The 24,346-nt window shown below is 39.5% G+C and overlaps 1 protein-coding gene across 2 annotated transcripts in view; it reads left to right on the top strand.

Annotated features, from left to right (window-relative positions):
• The window catches only part of ube2q1 (ubiquitin-conjugating enzyme E2Q family member 1), a 23,794-nt gene extending 715 nt beyond the window's left edge, over window positions 1–23,079 (top strand). The window contains exons 2-13 of one of the 2 annotated variants that reach the window (XM_079873709.1): window positions 2,376–2,480; window positions 10,038–10,160; window positions 10,413–10,469; window positions 11,792–11,929; window positions 15,053–15,137; window positions 15,228–15,288; window positions 15,370–15,460; window positions 18,435–18,493; window positions 19,051–19,099; window positions 20,881–20,976; window positions 21,930–21,996; window positions 22,677–23,079. In XM_079873709.1, coding sequence (XP_079729835.1) covers window positions 2,376–2,480; window positions 10,038–10,160; window positions 10,413–10,469; window positions 11,792–11,929; window positions 15,053–15,137; window positions 15,228–15,288; window positions 15,370–15,460; window positions 18,435–18,493; window positions 19,051–19,099; window positions 20,881–20,976; window positions 21,930–21,996; window positions 22,677–22,708 — 963 coding nt within the window. In that variant the 3' untranslated portion in view covers window positions 22,709–23,079. Of the gene's footprint in view, window positions 1–2,375; window positions 2,481–10,037; window positions 10,161–10,412; window positions 10,470–11,791; window positions 11,945–15,052; window positions 15,138–15,227; window positions 15,289–15,369; window positions 15,461–18,434; window positions 18,494–19,050; window positions 19,100–20,880; window positions 20,977–21,929; window positions 21,997–22,676 lie in introns of both variants that reach the window. The other variant, XM_079873708.1, reaches the window with a different exon arrangement.
• Window positions 23,080–24,346: the final 1,267 nt, after the last annotated feature.

Here is a 24,346-nt window from a genome sequence, read left to right as displayed (position 1 = left end):
CCTTTACTGACCCAGTTCTGGTGTCTCGTTTCATGGGTTTTCTTAATTTCCGGATGCCATTTTCTGTGGTGACTCTGACGTCATCAATCCACACATATGATCATGATCAAATATCATAACACTTCATAGGCAGCTGTTTATTATCATGGTGAAAGACCCAGTTTATACGGTGCAAACTAACACTATGAATGTGTCAAATATTACTTGCTAAATATTTGGTCTCTATTGAAAATAATCATGTAAAAACAAATCCTACTTATTATAGTACTGTACCGTTAATGTTATTTAAATCTTTTTTTAATTATTTTTAATATTTTTATTTTATTATTTTTACTGTGAAAACGAATATATTAAATGCGTAAAATATTATTTGACAATATTTTGGTCTATTAAAAATAATGTGAACTTTTTTGTACTCATTATAGTGCTTATTTAAAGTTATTTAAATAATAATAATAATAATTATTATTATAAGCTAGTTGATTATATTTTAAATATAAATGTGTATGAAACATATTTATTAATTATAGTGCAGTTAGTTGTTATTTCTTTATTTATTTTCATATATTTTTATTTATTTATACTGTATATACAAATATATTAAATGCGTAAAATATTATGTTTTTTTATTATTTAATAATTAAAACGAATATTAGAAATGCATAAAATAATATTTGGAAAGTATTTGGTCTCTTAAAAATAATGTAACTTTTTTTTCTACTCATAGTACTTATTTAAATATTTTTTCATTTATTTAAATATTTCTTTTATGTTTTATTCTGTGAAAATGAATATATTTAATGCTTAAAATATTATTTGGAAAATAATTAGTTTTTCTTAAAATAATAATGTAAAGTTTACTTATTTAATATTTATTTACATTTTTTATTTAATTTATATATTTATTATTTTATACTAAATGAATATTAGACATGCTAATATTTATGTAAATTTTTATGTAAAATGTTTTTATTTTAATTTTTTTCTACTTATTACAGTAGTATTTAAACCCTTTACTAAATCTTTTTATTTATTTTAATAATTTATAATTTTATTTGTATTATTTATCTGGTGAAAATGAATATTATAAATGCGTAAAATATTATTTGGAGAATATTTAGTTTTTCTTAAAAATAATAATTAACATTATTATAACTTTTTTTTTTACTCACTATAGTACCATTTATTATTTCTATTTTTTCTTGACTTGCTGCATGTTTTAAACAAGATGTAGCCTAGTTACTTCACAGCAACACACTTTAATAACAAACATTATACAATGCTTAAAGTGTTTGTGTTTTATTAATTATGTGTAGAGCCACTGGAGATAATACAAATAAGCGTCATCAGTTAATGTACAAATGAAGATCTTGAAACTGAGGTTCATATATTTACTTTTATTTCAAAGTGCATGAAATACTAATGGATATTGTCAGCCAAAAAGTGTTTGCGTAAAAGTATAACAATAAGGTCCTCTTTGTGAGCATTAGTATATTCTTTACAGCATTTATTACAGTTAGTTAATGAAACTCTTCATGTTGGTTCGCAGGGCATTAGTTATACTAACAGACTTTTGAGCTTAGAAATATTAATAAATGCTGTAGAAGTTTTCTTCATTGTTGACTAATGAAACCTTATTGAGTAGCACTTTATTTTACAGTCCGGTCTCGCATATACAGACTATTATAGTAAATAAAATAACTGTATTCCAAACCCAGATCCCAGTAAACTTCCCTAACTCCTGTGGTCCCTCATATCCCAGTGCTTGCCTGAGTATAAGGCACATACTGTAAAATAAAGTGTAAAATTAACAAGCGTTCTGTCTGAGCTTTTCTGCCGAGGGTTTATGGATGTTTATATAGATCTAGATATGCAAATATGAGCAGTTTAATGGAAGTTCCTGGACCTGCTTAAATATGGGAATGTTGGAATAACATCACTACCGGTCAAACACTTAGACACACCTCTTTCTTCATTATTATTATTATTATTATTATTATTATTATTATCACTATTAGCCACATTTTACAGTAATAGTAAAGTTAAAATAACTATGAAATTAAAGAGAAACAGGATTAGGAGACTCAGAAGAAGTTTATCTGTAGAGACCTGTCGTGAGATCATGCTATGGGTTTAGCTAGTTTTAATTCTGTTTTAATTTCAATTAAATTGTATGAATTAAACCGCTGGTAAACATACTTTAAACATGAAAGTATTTACAGTGTTGCACTATGGGTAATGTGTCCTCGTGGTGTAAGATCTTCAGATTTGCAGTGTTGCACTATGGGTAATGTGCCCTCGTGGTGTAAGCTCTTCAGATGTACAGTGTTGCACTATGGGTAATGTGGTGTAAACTCTCCGGCCTCGTCTTGCAGGAGTCCTACCCCTCGACGTCCCCGATATGGTTCGTGGACTCCGATGACCCGAGTCTGACCCAGGTTCTGGAGCGGCTGGAGGACGTGAGGAAGGGAAACACGCTGGTAAACGATCACACTCTCCTCACTGTACTGTCATTACTCTATGCTGTTCCTTAATCACACTCCGTCTGGGGGCATTGAGGAAGACCTGTGCTGTTATTCACCTGTGCTGTTCTTCTCCTGTGCTGTTCTTCACCTGTGCTGTTCTTCACCTGTGCTGTTCTTCACCTGTGCTGTTCTTCACCTGTGCTGTTCTTCACCTGTGCTGTTCTTCACCTGTGCTGTTCTTCTCCTGTGCTGTTCTTCACCTGTGCTGTGCTGTTCTATACCTGTGCTGTTCTTCACCTGTGCTGTGCTGTTCTTCACCTGTGCTGTGCTGTTCTTCACCTGTGCTGTGCTGTTCTTCACCTGTGCTGTTCTTCACCTGTGCTGTTCTTCACCTGTGCTGTTCTTCTCCTGTGCTGTTCTTCACCTGTGCTGTGCTGTTCTTCACCTGTGCTGTTCTTCACCTGTGCTGTTCTTCACCTGTGCTGTGCTGTTCTTCACCTGTGCTGTGCTGTTCTTCACCTGTGCTGTGCTGTTCTTCTCCTGTGCTGTTCTTCTCCTGTGCTGTTCTTCACCTGTGCTGTTCTGTTCTTCACCTGTGCTGTTCTGTTCTTCACCTGTGCTGTTCTGTTCTTCACCTGTGCTGTTCTTCACCTGTGCTGTTCTTCTCCTGTGCTGTTCTTCTCCTGTGCTGTTCTTCTCCTGTGCTGTTCTTCACCTGTGCTGTTCTTCACCTGTGCTGTTCTTCACCTGTGCTGTGCTGTTCTTCACCTGTGCTGTTCTTCACCTGTGCTGTTCTTCACCTGTGCTGTTCTTCACCTGTGCTGTGGTGTGCTGTTCTTCTCCTGTGCTGTTCTTCACCTGTGCTGTGCTGTTCTTCACCTGTTCTGTTCTTCACCTGTGCTGTTCTGTGCTGTTCTTCACCTGTTCTGTTCTTCACCTGTTCTGTTCTTCACCTGTGCTGTGCTGTTCTAGCACCTGTGCTGGTCTGTTCTTCACCTGTGCTGTGCTGTGCTGTTCTTCACCTGTGCTGTTCTTCACCTGTTCTGTTCTTCACCTGTGCTGTTCTTCACCTGTGCTGTGCTGTTCTTCACCTGTGCTGTTCTTCACCTGTGCTGTTCTTCACCTGTGCTGTTCTTCACCTGTGCTGTTCTTCACCTGTGCTGTGCTGTTCTTCACCTGTGCTGTGCTGTTCTTCACCTGTTCTGTTCTTCTCCTGTGCTGTTCTTCACCTGTGCTGTTCTTCTCCTGTGCTGTTCTTCACCTGTGCTGTTCTTCACCTGTGCTGTGCTGTTCTTCACCTGTGCTGTGCTGTTCTTCACCTGTGCTGTGCTGTTCTTCACCTGTGCTGTGCTGTTCTTCACCTGTGCTGTGCTGTTCTTCACCTGTGCTGTTCTTCACCTGTGCTGTTCTTCACCTGTGCTGTGCTGTTCTTCACCTGTGCTGTGCTGTTCTTCACCTGTGCTGTTCTTCACCTGTGCTGTTCTTCACCTGTGCTGTGCTGTTCTTCACCTGTGCTGTGCTGTTCTTCACCTGTGCTGTTCTTCACCTGTGCTGTTCTTCACCTGTGCTGTTCTTCACCTGTGCTGTTCTGTTCTTCACCTGTGCTGTTCTTCACCTGTGCTGTTCTTCTCCTGTGCTGTTCTTCTCCTGTGCTGTTCTTCACCTGTGCTGTTCTTCTCCTGTGCTGTTCTGTTCTTCACCTGTGCTGTTCTTCACCTGTGCTGTTCTTCACCTGTGCTGTTCTTCACCTGTGCTGTTCTTCACCTGTGCTGTGCTGTTCTTCACCTGTGCTGTTCTTCACCTGTGCTGTTCTTCTCCTGTGCTGTTCTTCACCTGTGCTGTGCTGTTCTTCACCTGTGCTGTTCTGTGCTGTTCTTCACCTGTTCTGTGCTGTTCTTCACCTGTTCTGTTCTTCACCTGTTCTGTTCTTCACCTGTGCTGTTCTTCACCTGTGCTGTTCTTCTCCTGTGCTGTTCTTCACCTGTGCTGTTCTTCACCTGTGCTGTGCTGTTCTTCACCTGTGCTGTTCTTCACCTGTGCTGTTCTTCACCTGTGCTGTTCTTCACCTGTGCTGTGCTGTTCTTCACCTGTGCTGTTCTTCACCTGTGCTGTTCTTCACCTGTGCTGTTCTTCTCCTGTGCTGTTCTTCACCTGTGCTGTGCTGTTCTTCACCTGTGCTGTTCTTCACCTGTGCTGTTCTGTGCTGTTCTTCACCTGTTCTGTTCTTCACCTGTGCTGTGCTGTTCTAGCACCTGTGCTGGTCTGTTCTTCACCTGTGCTGTGCTGTGCTGTTCTTCACCTGTGCTGTTCTTCACCTGTGCTGTGCTGTTCTTCACCTGTGCTGTTCTTCACCTGTGCTGTGCTGTTCTTCACCTGTGCTGTTCTTCACCTGTGCTGTTCTTCACCTGTGCTGTGCTGTTCTTCACCTGTGCTGTTCTTCACCTGTGCTGTTCTTCACCTGTGCTGTGCTGTTCTATACCTGTGCTGTTCTTCACCTGTGCTGTGCTGTTCTTCACCTGTTCTGTTCTTCACCTGTTCTGTTCTTCACCTGTGCTGTGCTGTTCTTCACCTGTGCTGTGCTGTTCTTCACCTGTGCTGTTCTTCACCTGTGCTGTGCTGTTCTTCACCTGTGCTGTTCTTCACCTGTGCTGTTCTTCACCTGTGCTGTTCTTCACCTATGCTGTTCTTCACCTGTGCTGTTCTTCACCTGTGCTGTTCTTCACCTGTGCTGTGCTGTTCTTCACCTGTGCTGTGCTGTTCTTCACCTGTGCTGTTCTGTTCTTCACCTGTGCTGTTCTTCACCTGTGCTGTTCTTCACCTGTGCTGTTCTTCACCTGTGCTGTTCTTCACCTGTGCTGTTCTTCACCTGTGCTGTTCTTCACCTGTGCTGTTCTTCACCTGTGCTGTGCTGTTCTTCACCTGTGCTGTGCTGTTCTTCACCTGTGCTGTGCTGTTCTTCACCTGTGCTGTTCTTCACCTGTGCTGTGCTGTTCTTCACCTGTGCTGTTCTGTTCTTCACCTGTGCTGTTCTGTTCTTCACCTGTGCTGTTCTTCACCTGTGCTGTTCTTCACCTGTGCTGTGCTGTTCTTCACCTGTGCTGTTCTTCACCTGTGCTGTTCTTCACCTGTGCTGTGCTGTTCTTCACCTGTGCTGTGCTGTTCTTCACCTGTGCTGTGCTGTTCTTCACCTGTGCTGGTCTGTTCTTCACCTGTGCTGGTCTGTTCTTCACCTGTGCTGGTCTGTTCTTCACCTGTGCTGTTCTTCACCTGTGCTGTTCTTCACCTGTGCTGTTCTTCATTTGTCTTTAGTGTGTAATGTTGCTGTTTGATCATGAAAGCTCAGTGTTCCTGAACTCCTGAAACGCCTCCATTGTAGTCTTGAGTTTCCTCCGGGAACGAACACGTCACAATATTCCTCATTATAATAATTCATACGCAGAATAAAGGGGCGGTGCCTGGTTGAGTTATTTAGTAGTGTGTTAAACTGGTGGTTATGGTAAGGGGCGGGACATTTCCCAAACACACTCTAAGCTTTTGACCAATCACAAAACACCTCTCCAGCCGACCAATCAGAGCACAGTGTGCTTTTCAGGAGGAGGGGCTTCATAGAGACAGGAAGTAAACTGATGTGTGTTTCCCAGAAGCATCGTTAGCCAACTGTGTTCTCAAGTTCTGTCGTTATCATCAGTTCATCGAGTCTGTGTTTCCCGAAAACATCGTTCTACCAAACATTCGCAAACATCATCGCACAGTTGAGCGCACAGTTTACCGGTGTCTATCAGTTATGAACGGCCGGCATCATTCATACATAATGAGATCAGAGGAGTGTGTAGGTTGGTTAGGTTTTACATTTACATGAAACAAAGCTGCGTTCACATTGTATTTCAGAGCTAAAGCCTTTAGCATGTCTGTAGGACTAACGTTACGTTCACCGACTCGGCTAGCGGCTCTGGGCCGGCCTTTATACACATGGCTCGATTACATCTTTCATAACAACCACAAATAAATAGAAATTAACAACAAAATGGATGTAAATGAATTCCAGTCAATTCATTCAAATGCAAGTTTTAAAAGATAACAATATCTTTTAAAGAGGATAAGGGTAACGCTGCCGGCTATTTGGCCGGTTACTTTAAACAGGAACAATTAATACTCGTAATCAGGCTAAAATGGGTGTATTTTTAAAACAAGTAATTAAATTAATTAATTCACCACTATTTTTATTACGAATTTTTAAAAGACAACTTGTCAGATATTTCTCCGAAATTTCAAGCGCTTGCCTGACGGAAGCGAGGAGCTGTGACCCGGATGACCTCGGCTGAGTGATTGACAGGTCGTTAGTCTCATTGGTTATAATTAATCATGTGCTGAAGAGCTGATAACGGGCATCTAATCTGTGTAGGTTTAAAATTATATTACTGAGCATCACTTTGTCCGTTAGTTCACCCTCTCATTTAATGAGCTATAACATTACTATAGAATACCAGCATAAACAAGTGAGTAAATTAATCAGTCAATATTTAAAACAATAATTAAGTTAATTTCACTTCATCCATCATTATAATAAATACACTTCATACTAGCATATAATGAATGCGTGTTATTTATGAATTCATATTCACAACATTAAAGCAGTTCTAGTAGAGACACACAATAGATCTTCTTTAAGTCATGTTTAATTTCTCATGTCAAGTGACAGTAAATGAAGGTGATTAGTAATATTAGCGGACAGGTGTTGTAATCACGATGCTTTGAACAGCAGTAAATAGTGATTACCAGCCGAGCTACACTGTAATCGAGTCGACCGTTACACAACACACAACACGGTGTAATCTGAGCGCGCACTTTCAGTGACGACCACAGGTGATCACACACACGAGTCTCTGTTTGTTGTGTGTAGTAGATTAACTGGGACTCTGGCATGCAGTCCGTCTAGAAGTGTGCCTGAATAAAGCAGGGAGGTGGACCTTCCTCAAGTCTTCCACATTTAAACTCGTTCTTCTTGAAGGATTAGTTTAATCTGGAAATCGTCGTTCACTGGGTCTCGTGCCATTCCAAACCTGTGACGTCTGTTCTTCAACACAAAAGAGGGCGTTTGGCAGGATCTTCTGAACGCTCAGTGCTTTGTGCCAATCGAATGTTCATTCACTCCAAATCTTGTTCATGTTTGTCATCAACAATAACAGGTTTGACTTCAATAATGCAGATGCAATTGGATGTTTCATGAGCGATTATTATCATATGGCAATGGGTGTATTTTTGGAGTCGATTGTCTTAAGCCCTATCCGGACAGGACTAGTGTAACATGGAGAGGTGCGGTACCGTAATAATCACCAGAGCTTCTCCGTGATTTTATTCCCGTCTGAATGTGCATCTCAGAGATCATTACGGATAATGTCAGGAAAGATTACAGAGAGTTTTACCTTCAGTAAGAAGGTCCGGATAAATGACCTCAGGTAATCCCGTGCGGACAGACCCGCTGTAAATATGTACGTAAATATTCCGTCATTTCCTGTTTAAAAGTAGTAGTTTTTCTAGTATGGAGACGCTGGAAAAGCATCAGTTGTGTTCTAGACGCTGGAACGAGTCTGTGGCAAAACTCACGAGTTTACACACACCATCAGATCAGAAGAAGATCGAACACACTCGTTAGAGGCACGAAACATCTTTTAGCGTTAGTGCCTATTACCAACACAATCCAATCTGAAGTTAATTAATACATCGTTCGACCGGACATAACTGTTTTACATATATAAATGTGTTTGCACACGTGATGAAGCAGCGTAATACACACATGAGGACAGGAGTGACGGCGGTGTAAATCGAGTTTCTCTCCCACTTCTGCTGGTTTACTGAGATCTCTCATCCCGTGTGGATTGGCCATTAATCTCACAGACGTCCTGTGGTGAAACTACATTACTCCATCTACCCTTGTAAAGTTATTGTGTGGAAAAGAGCCTCATCGTCGTTCTGCTGAACTTCTACTTTCGTGTTACACAGAAGAAGAAAATCAGCTTCATACGGGTATGGAACGACGTGCGTTTCATAAATTAGGACAGAATATATATTTTTGTATAAAGGAATCCTTTAAAGTGAAGAAGGCACTGTCCAGCAAACACACGTGTTCATTCCTCTCAGTCATATGACAGAAGTTTAACTTAAATATGATTTTTGTGGAAACCGTGATACACTTTATTTTTCAGGATTCTTTGATGAATGAAAGGAAATGGAAATCCTTTGTAACATGTTTCTACTGTCACTTTGGATTAATTTAATGTGTCCTTGCTGAATAAAAGTCTTGATTTCTTTTAAAACACATCTTACCGACCCCAAGCGTTGAACAGTGTGTGTGTGTGTGTATTAAACTCGACTGCTCTCTTCCTCCTCATGAAGCCTGATTTATTTTCAGTCAGGTTTTCATTACATGCAAGTGAAAGTCTATCTGCTTGTGTTGTAGAGTTGAGATCAGGACTCTCTGACAGGATTGGTCTTTTCCCTCTGAAGAGAACGGATCTTGTGCACAAATTACCCATAAGTCCTGTTGTTCTAACTTGACTAATGCTACCAAATCTCTTCCTGCATGTTATTAACCGTTCATAACAGTGGTTGGGGTCAGTGTCAGAAATGATCTTTTCCATTAAAGAATTAGTTCACTTCAGAATTAATATTTCTTGATAATTTACTCTCCTCCACGTCATCCAAGATGTTCATGTCTTTCTTTCTTCAGTCGAAAAGAAGAAGGTTTTTGAGGAAAACATTCCAGGATGTTCCTCCATATAGTGTGTTCAATGGGGTCCAACGGGTCGAAGGTCCAGATGTGAGTTTCAGTGCAGCTTCAAAGTCTCGACACGATCCAGCCGAGGAATAAGAGTCTCATCTAGACACACCAGCCGACATTTTATAACAAAATAAACATTTATGTACTTTTAACCACAAATGCTAATGTTGCACTTCCACGACTTCACTTCACGCGGAAAACTTCATCTCATTTTCTACTCAAAATCATCCAACATTATTGTTTTACCTTTTATTTTTGACTATATTTGGCGTTTTGACTGTCTTTGCACATTTGCTTTGTAAACACTGGGTCTGTTCTTCCGCCTACGCTTGACCTTTCAACCTGATTACGTAATGTGTGTCGCATCACAGCTAGAGCAAGATTTGTGGTTAATAAGTATATAAATGTTTTTTTTTTTAGTTATAAATGTCCGCTGGTTTGTCTAGATGAGACTCTTATTCCTCGGCTGGATTGTGTCGAGACTTTGAAGCGGCACTGAAACTCACATCTGGACCTTCGACCCGTTGGACCCCATTGAAGACACTATATGGAGAAACATCCTGGAGTGTTTTCCTCAAAAACCTTCATTTCTTTTTTGACTAAAAAAACTAATCTTTCTGGATGAGTAAATTATAAGGAAATTTTAATTCTGAAGTGAACTACTCCGTCAAGGGTTAATATGTGGGAGTTGATAATGAGGGTATATTTTGCTCCCACATTTTTTTCTCTTTGCTCTCCTGTTTTCAACTTTTCGGTGTGATTGGTGAGCTTGCTCGTGTGTGTTTGTGTTTCAGCTCTTGCAGCAGCTGAAGAGGCTGATCTGTGATCTGTGTCGCCTCTATAATCTTCCCCAACACCCTGATGTGGAGATGCTGGACCAGCCGCTCCCCGCAGCGCCTCTGAACCCCGACCGCAAGGTGAACATCTTCACATCTTCACAAAACTTAAGTTTTATAATAGAATAGAAAACTTTATTGTCATTGCATTTAAAATACAACAAATTGTGAATGCCCTTCCAACTATGTAACATACCATACACACTAACATAAACACATACAACAGATCATTTAAATAGAACTGCACTGATACTCTGCTGGATATCGTCCAAGTACATGATATAATGACAGATTAGCAAATAATTAATTCATTTATAATGTTTTATCCTGTAGCTTGGGACCACGGATGAGGTCACATCAGAGGAGGAAGAGGAGGAAGAGATGGGAGAGGTTCGTATACGTTTTCCTTAGGGATGCACCGATATGAACATTTTGTCCGATACCGATAACCGATAATTCTTTGTATTTGAAAGCCGATAACCGTTATATTGGCAGATAAATCTAAATCCAAATTTTTGATATCATTTTTGAGAGCCTGATTACAAAAACAAAAGTCTCACCATTAAAGCCATGACCCAAACACACAATTATAATTTTATGTAGTCTATATGATGGACTTTCCCTTTTTGAAGTGATCCCAATCATATTTCGAGCAACTCAAAACGCTGATCATGTTGAACAGTGCACATCTGAAGTGTCTCAGCTGAGGGAAATAATACATTATTTATCGGCTTTAATATATCGGCCAAATTTTCTTATCAGGCCGATAACAATAACATTATAAATGAACATCTACTGGCCGATGCCGATATATCATGCATCCCTAGTTTTCCTCATGTTTATTATGATGATGTCATGTGTGATCGTTAGGGCTGGGCATGGATTCAGATCTTCCAATTCGATTTGGTTTCGGTTCTCGATTCGATTGTTAATTTCGATTTTACATTCGATTTCGATTCTCAATTCGACTCAATGAATATAGATTTAATATAAATCCTATTAAGTTTAATAATCCTATTGAACTTAAGTTTATAAGTGGTTAATTAATAAAAAGAAATTAAGAGCCAAAAACCTGTATATTAAACTGTTTATTTTAGGTACACTTGTGTACGTTAAAACAGAACCCAACTCTATATTTCAAATGCATACAATGAATAGACAGGATTTTAATGTGAGATGAAAAATTGATGCTGAAAATTGGACAAGGCAGAACAATGTTGCATGCCTTGATCAAACAGGATCAGGTTATTTTCTGTTTAAGATAAAACAATCATAAAATCTCACAGCATTAGCTGTAACACGGAAGCCTATGAGCAGTGCAGGAAAAATAATACTGGCTTTTGGGTGATAGTTCATCATTTTATGAATGTATTCATCATGTATCAATTTCTTTCTTCTGTTGAACACAAAAGAAGATATTTTGAAGAATATGGGTAACTAAACTGTTTCTGGTCTCCATTGACTTCATTTTTTTTTTCAATACTATGGAAGTCAATAGGGCCCATCAACGGTTTGGTTGGAGAAGACTAGTAATAAGATTAACGTAAATCTTATGTTCAGTGTTTGCGGAAATAAATATGGGAAAAAAAAACGATTCGTGGACTTTGAGAATCGATTTTGAATCGACCACATTTAAAAAAACGATTAATCGAAAAATGTATTTTTTTGCCCAGCCCTAGTGACCTCATCATATGTGTGCTCTCTGTCAGCAGGACATCGATCTGGAACACTATGAAATGAAAGAGGAGGAGCCGGTGGATGGGAAGAAGTCTGAGGATGATGGGATCGAGAAGGAGAACTTGGCCATTCTGGAGAAGATCCGCAAGAACCAGAGGCAGGACCACTTGAATGTAAGTGCTCATTCGGTAAGGTCACTTTCCTCATGTTTCGGGGTTCTGGTGGGGTGAAATGGAGGCTTTTGTTCAAAGCAGTAGTTTCACAGTCCTGATTAGATGGAGATTGAATGATTATGATGAGAAGGTTCAGTCTGATGGCCTTCAGAGTGATTGATGTAGTTCCTTTTGAAACGAATTGTTCGTGAGTTGTCAGGCAAGCAAACTACTCCTCTTCTGACGAAAGCTTCTGTTTTGAATCTTGATTTTGAGTTGAGATTTGATGACTCGAGACTTCAAAATTGACCATATTCATAAAAGGAGATTTTTGAATATGTATTTTTATATTTATTACATATATTAACCACCATTTCCAGAAAATTAGCACGATTGCAAATGTGATGTTGGCTTTATGTGACAGTTCAGTAAACAGAGTGAATATTGTGATGAGTGACATTTTACACATAACATTGTCAATGTTCTTTGTTTTTGCTCTATTTCTCCAATAGTTCCAAACAAGCCACAGCAAAAGAGTTACGCGTCTATGTGGCAATAACGTACAGTGGTGTTTCGTCAGTCACTAAACTAATCCGGGGTTTTGAACGAATCTGCTCAGTGACTTGACTTGACATACTTCCTTTACTTGACATACTTCCTTTACTTGACTTACTTGACTTGACTTACTTGACTTACTTTCTTGACTTACTTTCTTGACTTACTTGACTGACTTAACTTAACTGACTTATTTGACTTACTTTCTTGATTTACTTGACTTGACTTGACTTAACTGACTTGACTTAGTTGACTGACTTGACTTTACTTGCTTGACTGACTTGACTTACTTGACGTACTTGACTTACTTGACTTACTTGACTTACTTGACTTACTTGACTTACTTGACTTACTTGACTTAACTGACTTGACTTACTTGACTTACTTGACTTACTTTCTTGGCTTACTTGACTTAACTGACTTGACTTATTTGACTTACTTGACTTTACTTACTTAACTTACTTGACTTATTTGACTTGACTTACTTTCTTGACTTACTTTCTTGGCTTACTTGACTTAACTGACTTGACTTATTTGACTTATTTGACTTTACTTACTTGACTGACTTGACTTATTTGACTTGACTTACTTTCTTGACTTACTTTCTTGGCTTACTTGACTTAACTGACTTGACTTATTTGACTTATTTGACTTTACTTACTTGACTGACTTGACTTATTTGACTTGACTTACTTTCTTGACTTACTTTCTTGGCTTACTTGACTTAACTGACTTGACTTATTTGACTTACTTGACTTACTTGACTTACTTGACTTACTTGACTTACTTGACTTAACTGACTTAACTGACTTAACTGACTTGACTTATTTGACTTATTTGACTTATTTGACTTACTTGACTTACTTGACTTACTTGACTTACTTGACTTAACTGACTTACTTGACTTAACTGACTTGACGTACTTGACTTACTTGACTTACTTGACTTACTTGACTTACTTGACTTAACTGACTTAACTGACTTAACTGACTTGACTTATTTGACTTATTTGACTTATTTGACTTATTTGACTTATTTGACTTATTTGACTTACTTGACTTACTTGACTTACTTGACTTACTTGACTTAACTGACTTACTTGACTTAACTGACTTGACTTAGTTGACGTACTTGACTTACTTGACTTAGTTGACGTACTTGACTTACTTGACTTAGTTGACGTACTTGACTTACTTGACTTACTTGACGTACTTGACTTACTTGACTTACTTGACTTACTTGACTTACTTGACTTACTTTCTTGACTTACTTGATTTACTTTCTTGGCTTACTTGACTTAACTGACTTGACTTATTTGACTTACTTTCTTGACTTACTTGATTTACTTTCTTGGCTTACTTGACTTAACTGACTTGACTTATTTGACTTATTTGACTTATTTGACTTACTTGACTTACTTGACTTACTTTCTTGACTTACTTGATTTACTTTCTTGGCTTACTTGACTTAACTGACTTGACTTACTTGACTTACTTTCTTGACTTACTTGATTTACTTTCTTGGCTTACTTGACTTAACTGACTTGACTTATTTGACTTACTTGACTTTACTTACTTGACTTACTTGACTTATTTGACTTGACTTACTTTCTTGACTTACTTTCTTGGCTTACTTGACTTAACTGACTTGACTTATTTGACTTACTTGACTTACTTGACTTACTTGACTTAACTGACTTACTTGACTTAACTGACTTGACGTACTTGACTTACTTGACTTACTTGACTTACTTGACTTACTTGACTTAACTGACTTGACTTACTTGATTTACTTTCTTGGCTTACTTGACTTAACTGACTTGACTTATTTGACTTACTTTCTTGACTTACTTGATTTACTTTCTTGGCTTACTTGACTTAACTGACTTGACTTATTTAACTTACTTTCTTGACGTGACTAACTTGACTTGACTTACTTGACTTAACTGACTTGACTTGACTTGATTTTAAACATCCTGTAAAGGTTTTTAGTTAATTTATGTATTTTGTCATTTAACCTAGATTTCACCATATAAGCTGGCATGGCGTTGAAAAACATTTGCTCACAAATAAACAGACTAAAGAGAATTCAGTGATGACACAATTTAATGCAGTTACACATTGCACTTTTTGCACAATTTGACTGTATTGTAGCATTACATTTTTCTTTTCTTTTTTAAATAATAATAAGAATTTGAAAAAGGGGTAATGCTTAACAATAAGCTCTTATTTGTTAACATTAATGCATGAACTGACAATGAACAATATTACAGCATTTATTAACCGTTGCTTGTTACTTAATTAAAATCTTCATGTTAGTTCACAGTGCATTAACTAATGTTACATTTTAACATGGATTGTTATGTCACATTAGCTGATGTAATTAACTAATGTTAACCAGTGAACCCTGATTGTAAAGTGTTACAGTGAATCTGAAATATTTGAAACGACATGTCTTGTTTTGTTCATTGAGCTGTCGGGCTCCCAGTGCTCATTAATCTGAGCTGTGGGACTCATAAGAGTTCATGTGCGCAATGGGTCAATAATGCATCTGATTGATTGATTGAGTGTGTTCTCTCGGGTCCTGTAGGGCGCTGTGTCTGGATCAGTTCAAGCGTCGGATCGCCTCATGAAGGAGCTCAGGGAGATCTACCGGTCTCAGAGTTATAAAAACGGTTTGGACTCCTGATAACTGATGTGTGAATGAACGAGACGCCACTGGAAGCGTCGACGCTCTTCTTATTCTGCTTTATTCTGTTGTCCAGGAATCTACTCCGTGGAGCTGTTCAACGACAGCCTGTACGAGTGGCATGTGAAGATAAGAACGTAAGAACTGGATTTTCCCATTATTGCTTGTGTGTGTTAGGAGTTTTCAGAAAGCTGAAGGTGTGTGTGTGTTGTGTTCAGTGTGGATCCAGACAGTCCTCTGCACAGTGACCTGCAGGTGCTGAAGGAGAAGGAGGGAATCGACTACATACTCCTCAACTTCTCTTACAAAGTGAGTTCGCTGGCCATGCCCAGGTGTGTGTGTGTGTGTGTGTGTGATGGGTAGGTTTAGGGGTAGGGTTAGTGTGTGTGTGTGTGTGTGTGTGTGTGTGTGTGTGTGTGTGTGATGGGTAGGGTTAGTGTGTGTGTGTGTGTGTGTGTGTGTGTGTGTGTGTGTGTGTGTGATGGGTAGGGTTAGTGTGTGTGTGTGTGTGTGTGTGTGTGTGTGTGTGTGTGTGTGTGTGAGATGGGTAGGGTTAGTGTGTGTGTGTGTGTGTGTGATGGGTAGGGTTAGTGTGTGTGTGTGTGTGTGTGTGATGGGTAGGTTTAGGGGTAGGGTTAGTGTGTGTGTGTGTGTGTGTGTGTGATGGGTAGGGTTAGTGTGTGTGTGTGTGTGTGTGTGTGTGATGGGTAGGGTTAGTGTGTGTGTGTGTGTGTGTGTGTGTGTGTGTGTGTGTGTGAGATGGTTAGGGTTAGTGTGTGTGTGTGTGTGTGTGTGTGATGGGTAGGGTTAGTGTGTGTGTGTGTGTGTGTGTGTGTGTGTGTGTGTGTGTGTGATGGCCAGGGTTAGAGTGTGTGTGTGTGAGATGGGTAGGGTTAGTGTGTGTGTGTGTGTGTGTGTGTGAGATGGGTAGGGTTAGTGTGTGTGTGTGTGTGTGTGTGATGGGTAGGGTTAGTGTGTGTGTGTGTGTGTGTATGTGTGTGTGTGTGTGTGTGTGTGTGTGTGTGTGTGTGTGATGGGTAGGGTTAGTGTGTGTGTGTGTGTGTGTGTGATGGGTAGGGTTAGTGTGTGTGTGTGTGTGTGTGTGTGTGTGTGTGTGTGTGAGATGGGTAGGGTTAGTGTGTGTGTGTGTGTGTGTGTGTGTGTGTGTGTGTGTGTGTGATGGCCAGGGTTAGAGTGTGTGTGTGTGAGATGGGTAGGGTTAGTGTGTGTGTGTGTGTGTGTGTGTGTGTGTGTGTGAGATGGGTAGGGTTAGTGTGTGTGTGTGTGTGTGTGATGGGTAGGGTTAGTGTGTGTGTGTGTGTGTGTGTGTGTGTGTGTGATGGGTAGGGTTAGTGTGTGTGTGTGATGGGTAGGGTTAGTGTGTGTGTGTGTGATGGTTAGTGTGTGTGTGTGTGTGTGTGTGAGATAGGTAGGGTTAGTGTGTGTGTGTGTGTGTGTGTGAGAGATAGGTAGGGTTAGTGTGTGTGTGTGTGTGTGTGAGATGGGTAGGGTTAGTGTGTGTGTGTGTGATGGGTAGGGTTTGTGTGTGTGTGTGATGGGTAGGGTTAGTGTGTGTGTGTGTGTGTGTGTGATGGGTAGGGTTAGTGTGTGTGTGTGTGTGTGTGTGATGGGTAGGGTTAGTGTGTGTGTGTGTGTGTGTGTGTGTGATGGGTAGGGTTAGTGTGTGTGTGTGTGATGGGTAGGGTTAGTGTGTGTGTGTGTGTGTGTGATGGGTAGGGCTAGTGTAAGAGGACAGAATATACAGTTTGGACAGTATAAACACCATGTCTATGGAGAGTCTCCACAAAGATAGCGAGAGTGAGTGTGTGAGAGAGAGAGAGTTTAGCCTTTAGTTCATGATACATTGTAAATAAGGTGACAACAATTTACCTTCCATAATTGTTCAACTTATTTATTAAAGGTCCCATTGCATGAAAATTTCACTTTATGAGCTTTTTTTAACATTAATATGAGTCCCCCTAGCCTGCCTATGGTCCCCCACTGGCTAGACGTTCTGATGGGTGTAAACCAAGCCCTGGGTGTTTCTGAGGAAATGAAAGCTCAGACGGGCGAATCTAGAAATCTTCCTCTTATGTCGTCATGAGGGGAAAGGTCACCTCCCCTTTCTCTTCTTTGCCCGCCCATGAGAAAATGAGCGGCGCGAGCGCGATATTGTTTTTTCCTCGAGAGACATCATGGCTTGCAAACAAGCGAAGCATGGCAGTTGTTCAGTGTTTGAATGTACAAATGAACACAAAGGTATTGTTTTAGTTCCTTCATCCGAGCCTCTGGAGAACCAGTGGGTTATGGGAATGTCTGATGTGTAATTGTTCAAGTTCAGACAGATAATCTTTCTCTCAAAGTCGTTCAATATTGTTTATGCATCAGTAAATCAAGCCAGTGACTAAACGATCAACTTCACGTCATTTTTCTCAGTAGGATGAAAATAATCTTACTGAAACTGTGATTAATATACAGAAAGCGATCAAAGAACAATCCCTTTCCAATCGCCCAAGCTGTCAATCACACAGCGCGAGTTTATCTGGACACTTGCCAAAACTCGTTATGAAATCAATGACGCTGTTACGCCGCACAACGAAGCTCTTACTGTACTTACCTCATGTTTGCATTGGTGAAATCATTAGTGAGAGTGCAGAAACTGCGTTGCAATGATAAGATCTTCATTCACACGATCAACAGGCTGTCATCTGCTCAATGCTCATCACTGCAACCTTTTATGTGATGGGAATAGATCTAAATACTTAAAAAACCTCTCACGATTCGTTAATCCTGATAGCTGTAATAGTAAAAACGTATAAAAGCTGTAATAGTAAAAGTTTTCGAGAGAGTTCCACATGTAATGCTAGATATTTCATATGCAAGCATGTCAGCCAATCACAGCAGTGGGCGTTTACACTGAAGTCTCACAGCAGCCAATCACAGCAGTGGGCGTTTACACTGAAGTCTCACAGCAGCCAATCACAGCAGTGGGCGTTTACACTGAAGTCTCACAGCAGCCAATCACAGCAGTGGGCGTGTACACTGAAGTCTCACACAGACACGCCCCTTCCAACAGAGTGTTCAAATCAGAGGATAAAATCAGGCTAGGAAAAATGCCTTTTATTTCTAAATTATAACAACTTTTGATCTAAAAAACACCAGGAAACATTGTAAAATAATAAAATAATCCATGCAATGGGACCTTTAAATGTGCAAATGCTTATATGTACAGTTTAAATGTAGGTTTTCCAGAGTAAAAAGAATCTCTCTCTTCTGTCTTCAGGATAACTTCCCGTTCGATCCTCCGTTTGTACGAGTGGTTTCTCCTGTGCTTTCCGGAGGGTATTATTCATTATTCATCCTATTAGTGTTATTGTGATGCATTTTGTTTATGATATTATTAATTCGCTCAGAAATCAAACTTATTTGTATACAGAAGTGAATTTTTATTCATACTAATGTATATACATATATCTTCATATTTATTTATGCATTGTTTCTATATTACACATCCAGTGTGTTGACCAAACTCTTTGGGTTTGATTATTAAGCAGAGTGTTTATTACATACTGTATGTAGAATTTCATTACGTGTGTGTGTGTGTGTGTGTGTGTGTGTATAAAGCCCAGGTTAACTGTAGTGTGTGTGTGTGTGTATAAAGCCTAGGTTAACTGTAGTGTGTGTGTGTGTGTGTGTATAAAGCCCATGTTAACTGTAGTGTGTGTGTGTGTATAAAGCCCAGGATAACTGTTGTGTGTGTGTGTGTGTGTATAAAGCCCAGGTTAAGTGTGTGTGTGTGTGTGTGTGTGTGTGTGTGTGTGTGTGTGTGTGTGTGTGTGTGTGTGTGTGTGTGTGTGTGTGTGTGTGTAAAGCCCAGGTTAACTGTAGTGTGTGTTCAGGTATGTTCTGGGCGGAGGAGCGCTGTGTATGGAGCTACTCACTAAACAGGTGTGTGTTTCTGTTCACTACTCGAGACTCAGACACATCAGTCATGCTTTCCTTCATTTCTCAGACCAGCTTCTGCACTCAGGACATGTAACAGGCCTCAACTTAAGGGTCATATCATGCATTTATTTAATATAGTCAAAGCAGACATTACTCAGACACCAGATATAATGTGTGATATGTTCCACTAGTGTGATCAGGACACTATAGTTCATTACTGTGAGTGAGGAGAGCAGAATACAGTAAACTGTGGCATATTACACCCAGAAACTCTTCATACAGAGACTACCAGTGACATTTATAACAATCTGAGCCCAGAAACTCTTCATACAGAGACTACCAGTGACATTTATAACAATCTGAGCCCAGAAACTCTTCACACAGAGACTACCAGTGACATTTATAACAATCTGAGCCCAGAAACTCTTCACACAGAGACTACCAGTGACATTTATAACAATCTGAGCCCAGAAACTCTTCACACAGAGACTACCAGTGACATTTATAACAATCTGAGCCCAGAAACTCTTCATACAGAGACTACCAGTGACATTTATAACAATCTGAGCCCAGAAACTCTTCACACAGAGACTACCAGTGACATTTATAACAATCTGAGCCCAGAAACTCTTCACACAGAGACTACCAGTGACATTTATAACAATCTGAGCCCAGAAACTCTTCATACAGAGACTACCAGTGACATTTATAACAATCTGAGCCCAGAAACTCTTCACACAGAGACTACCAGTGACATTTATAACAATCTGAGCCCAGAAACTCTTCATACAGAGACTACCAGTGACATTTATAACAATCTGAGCCCAGAAACTCTTCACACAGAGACTACCAGTGACATTTATAACAATCTGAGCCCAGAAACTCTTCACACAGAGACTACCAGTGACATTTATAACAATCTGAGCCCAGAAACTCTTCATACAGAGACTACCAGTGACATTTATAACAATCTGAGCCCAGAAACTCTTCATACAGAGACTACCAGTGACATTTATAACAATCTGAGCCCAGAAACTCTTCACACAGAGACTACCAGTGACATTTATAACAATCTGAGCCCAGAAACTCTTCATACAGAGACTACCAGTGACATTTATAACAATCTGAGCCCAGAAACTCTTCATACAGAGACTACCAGTGACATTTATAACAATCTGAGCCCAGAAACTCTTCATACAGAGACTACCAGTGACATTTATAACAATCTGAGCCCAGAAATGATTGGGACACTTTGAGCTGATCATGTTCTGCTGAAGTGTGTTTTCTTTAATTGCTAATGCTCTTTTTACACACAGACTGAACACAATGAAGCATTGCTTGGTGATTGGTTGAGCTAAACTGGTATTATCTAATTGTGTAGTTAAATTTAACAGCTGACAGATATTCAACATAATTCATGTGTGAGACAGTCTAACAGAAGGACGGACAAAACCAGTCAAATATCAGCTGAGTTCTGCTCATATTTTATTACCGTTCTCTAAACTATAGCGAATAAACTGTGAGAATGTGAGAAAAGTCTGAATAAATCTTGGTTTGACTGCATCATTTCTGTAATATTTCTTCCTGATGTCCAGTTTTAAACTGAAATCGTCTGTTTTCAAAGTGCATCAAACTCTTTAATTTAAAAGCTCACGATCCTGATATGAGTCCTCTAGTGTCCTGATATACAGATGCCAGTCTGTCATACGACGTGTGTGTGACTGAGGTTGTAAGAGAGCTGTGTGTGTGTGTGAGACTGACGGTCATGTGATCTGTGTCCTCAGGGCTGGAGCAGTGCCTATTCCATAGAGTCCGTCATCATGCAGATCAATGCCACTTTAGTCAAGGGGAAAGCAAGAGTGCAGTTTGGAGCCAATAAGGTAATCTCACTCAAGACCCGTTCACACCCAAACCAGATCCAGAACCAGAACCAGAACCAGAACCAGATCCAGATCCAGAACCAGATCCAGAACCAGAATGATCAGGGTTTGAGTCAATAGCATTATTTCAAACACCGAAATAACTTGTTTAACACAAAATACTTATAATTTTTCTCTGTGTATGGGCCACAAGATCAGTATGAAGAAAATAAAGATAGTTATAGTTCCACTCGCTCGCCTTCATGGTTTAATACTGAAAGATTTCCAATATTGTGACGTAACTCCATCTTTGCTCGCAGAATGAAGGTCAGTGACTTGTATTTCGTGTCCTGTTTATAATAAGCGCTGTGGTTTGGCGTCTGTCTCTTTAAATGCTCGAGCTCTTCAGAGCAGGATTCTGATTGGCTGTCAGAGTTTCTCCTCCATCAGCTGGAAAACATCGTTCTGAGCGTGATCGTTCTTCAGCGTCGTTATCGTTATCGTTATCGTTGTGGACTCGCATGTTCTCTCAGAGTTAGTCCGTTTGTCAGAACTGCATCTGTCTCGCTCTAGTTCTGGACTTCGGTGTGATCAAGCCGTTACTCTGTCTGTGTCTGATTGTGGTGTTTGCTATGAAAGCTGGTTTCTGCAACAGAATAATTTTTTCTCACAATTCTGAGTTCTTGCACTTTACAACTCACAGAATGCAAGAAATCAGAATTGTGAGAAAAAAATTGCAATTAAATGTTTTATTCTGTTGCAGAAACTTTTTTCTTAGAATTTTGGGATATAAAAAAAGTTTTCCGCTGTGAAAGAAATGTTACCTTATTTATGTGATTTATTGATTCATTGACGAGCTTCCATAGTTTGATGGCAGGAGTTGTCATGCACTTGTTTCTCACGCTTCAGGTTGTATATTAAAGCGTATTGTAATTGCCCGGTAGAGACTAGAATGAAGATGTGCTGTGTTTCAGAATCAGTACAACCTCGCCAGAGCGCAGCAGTCGTACAAATCACTGGTGCAGATCCACGAGAAGAACGGTGAGAACGGTGTTCATCTTCAGATATTTCACAGTTTAATATCACAAAATGAAGATCATGTGACTGAACAAACAGGGCATCTTTATAAACACCAGCAGTTTAATTTCCTATTGACATTTCCGGACACAGGTTCACTTGTTAGTGTCATTTATACACTTACACATTACACATTATACATTTAAGCTCAGAGTAATTTTAATTAAAAAACGTCTATATAATTAGGGTCTGGCTTAGCATTAATTGCTTGTAATTATGTCAAATTTACTGTTATTACTATATTAAGTATATGTAATATAACAAAGAGACTGTAAAATAATGTTGGGTAACACTTTATTATAGTGTAACAATGACACCTTAAAGTAAAGTGTAACCGAATGTTGCCAATTTTACTGCTAAAACAAGTTTATCATTTGTTGTTTTATTATTTTATTTGGTAACACTTTATTTTACAGTGTCCTTATTGCAGGTTACATGTAATTACCATAAATTGTGCATAATTACATGCAATTAGTTCATGGTACATTGTAATTAAACCGAATCATCAATATTGTTGGTCAAAGTGAGTAGATTAGGCTTTCAGGAGTGTGTATTCTGCTAATGTGTGTAGTGTGCTGACATGGACATCTGAGCTCGCGGTGTAAACCTGTGTGTGTGTGTGTGTGTGTGTGTATCTCCCACAGGCTGGTACACGCCACCGAAAGAGGACGGCTAGAGCGAGAGCTCCACACGTGAACATGTATCTCGAGGTGGACATCTCTTTGTTCCCGTTTTTCCTCTCATCCCTCTTTTAAATCTCCGCCACGTTTGTTCTCCGTCACTTCCACTGGGTTGAAGACGCTCGACTTGATCGGGCCGAGTTCGGTCCATGGGAAAAGCTCTTTTTCTTTTTTCCTTTGCTTTATCATCTCAGATAATGTCATTATTCCTGCGCTCCTGATCCAGCATCTCCTCTGCCGTCATCCCGAGCGAGCTCTGGCTGACTGACGTGTGTGTCCGTGGACTCGTTGTGTTCAGGACGAGCCAGCGATCCTGTGTTTGGAGGAACCGGCCTTTAAAAACCCTTGGATGCGAGACACATGGAGCTGACGGACATTCTGACGCTCCAGAAGCTTTCCTCACCACATCTCCAACAGAACAGCCGGGGGTGTGGACTGGTGTGAAGCCGTGTGTTGGGAACGCTGGGCGGTGACCCATAATGCCTTAAAGAGGAGAAGAGTGAGTGTTCCTCTCGGCCCTGCTGTTCCTCCAGTGTTTCTGTTCAAAGCCCTTCAGGCGATCCCAAACGTTCCCTCCGATCGCTGACCGGGTTTTTTCCCAAGCCGTGCTGGGAAGTGTTCCTGAAATTCCCATGGGACAATGTCCGCTTCACTTTTTTGTTTGTGTAGGTAAATTAAAAATAAATAAATAATGCCACTCTGACATCAAGCCATAGATTGAACCCGTAGGTTTTATTCCGGAAAACGCTCTCCTGTTTCGGGATCGGCTCAAGCGTAGAGCGTTCGACAGAGAGATGTTAAACAGCTGACTCCAGATCAGATCCTCATTCAGCCGGTGTGATGCGTCCACGGAGAGCGTTCACACAGTTATGCACTGTTAGCATGCTTTGGTTATACTGCTTTTATTTGACTTTTTTTTTTTTTTTCATTGTAAGTGTAATTTTGACCATGTACAGTACAATTTGTAAACTTGCATCAAGTTTATGAATAAAGAATTTTAAGAAATACATCAGTGTGATCTGTCGTGCTGTTTTAGACCTTTAATTCATCACATGTTTAACTCAAGGAATCAAACTATATATATTCTATATATATATATATGTGTGTGTATTTATTTATTTATTTATTTATTTGTTTGTTTGTTTGTTTGTTTGTTTGTTTGTTGCACTGATACTAAATTTCTCCACTGATACTGATGACACATTTTTCTGCTTTCTTTTGATTGACAGGTTATAATTACTGGCTGTTTTTATCAATGGCCAATAGTGCAGATAATTGCTTTTATCGGCCGATACATCAGTGCATAGTGACCAAAGTAAAGTTACATGTTTATTTTATTATCAGGCAATTGTGAGGGAAGGGAAATGCTAAACCAAAAATAAATGCATAGTCCTTTGTGCTTAATTAATTTAATGTAAGAGTAATTTTAGAGTTTTTTTATATGAATCAAAAATGAGTCTTTTCTCACATTGCAACCCACTGCTAACTTAGTAGCATTGATCTATTCTATTATAGTTTTTGTTTTGATTTTATTTTTATAGTTTGTTTTCATTTAAAGTCCCCCTGTGGTGTAAATCCAGCTTGTAATGTTGTTTGTGTCTATGTGGTGTTTTTAATATGCTTTAAGACAAACC

The sequence above is a fragment of the Squalius cephalus genome (assembly GCF_949319135.1).
Source record: "Squalius cephalus genome assembly, chromosome: 6".
NCBI classification, from domain to species: Eukaryota; Metazoa; Chordata; class Actinopteri; order Cypriniformes; family Leuciscidae; genus Squalius; species Squalius cephalus.
The sequence above is the reverse complement of the archived record's forward strand: the minus strand, read 5'-3'. Positions and strand labels throughout refer to the sequence as shown.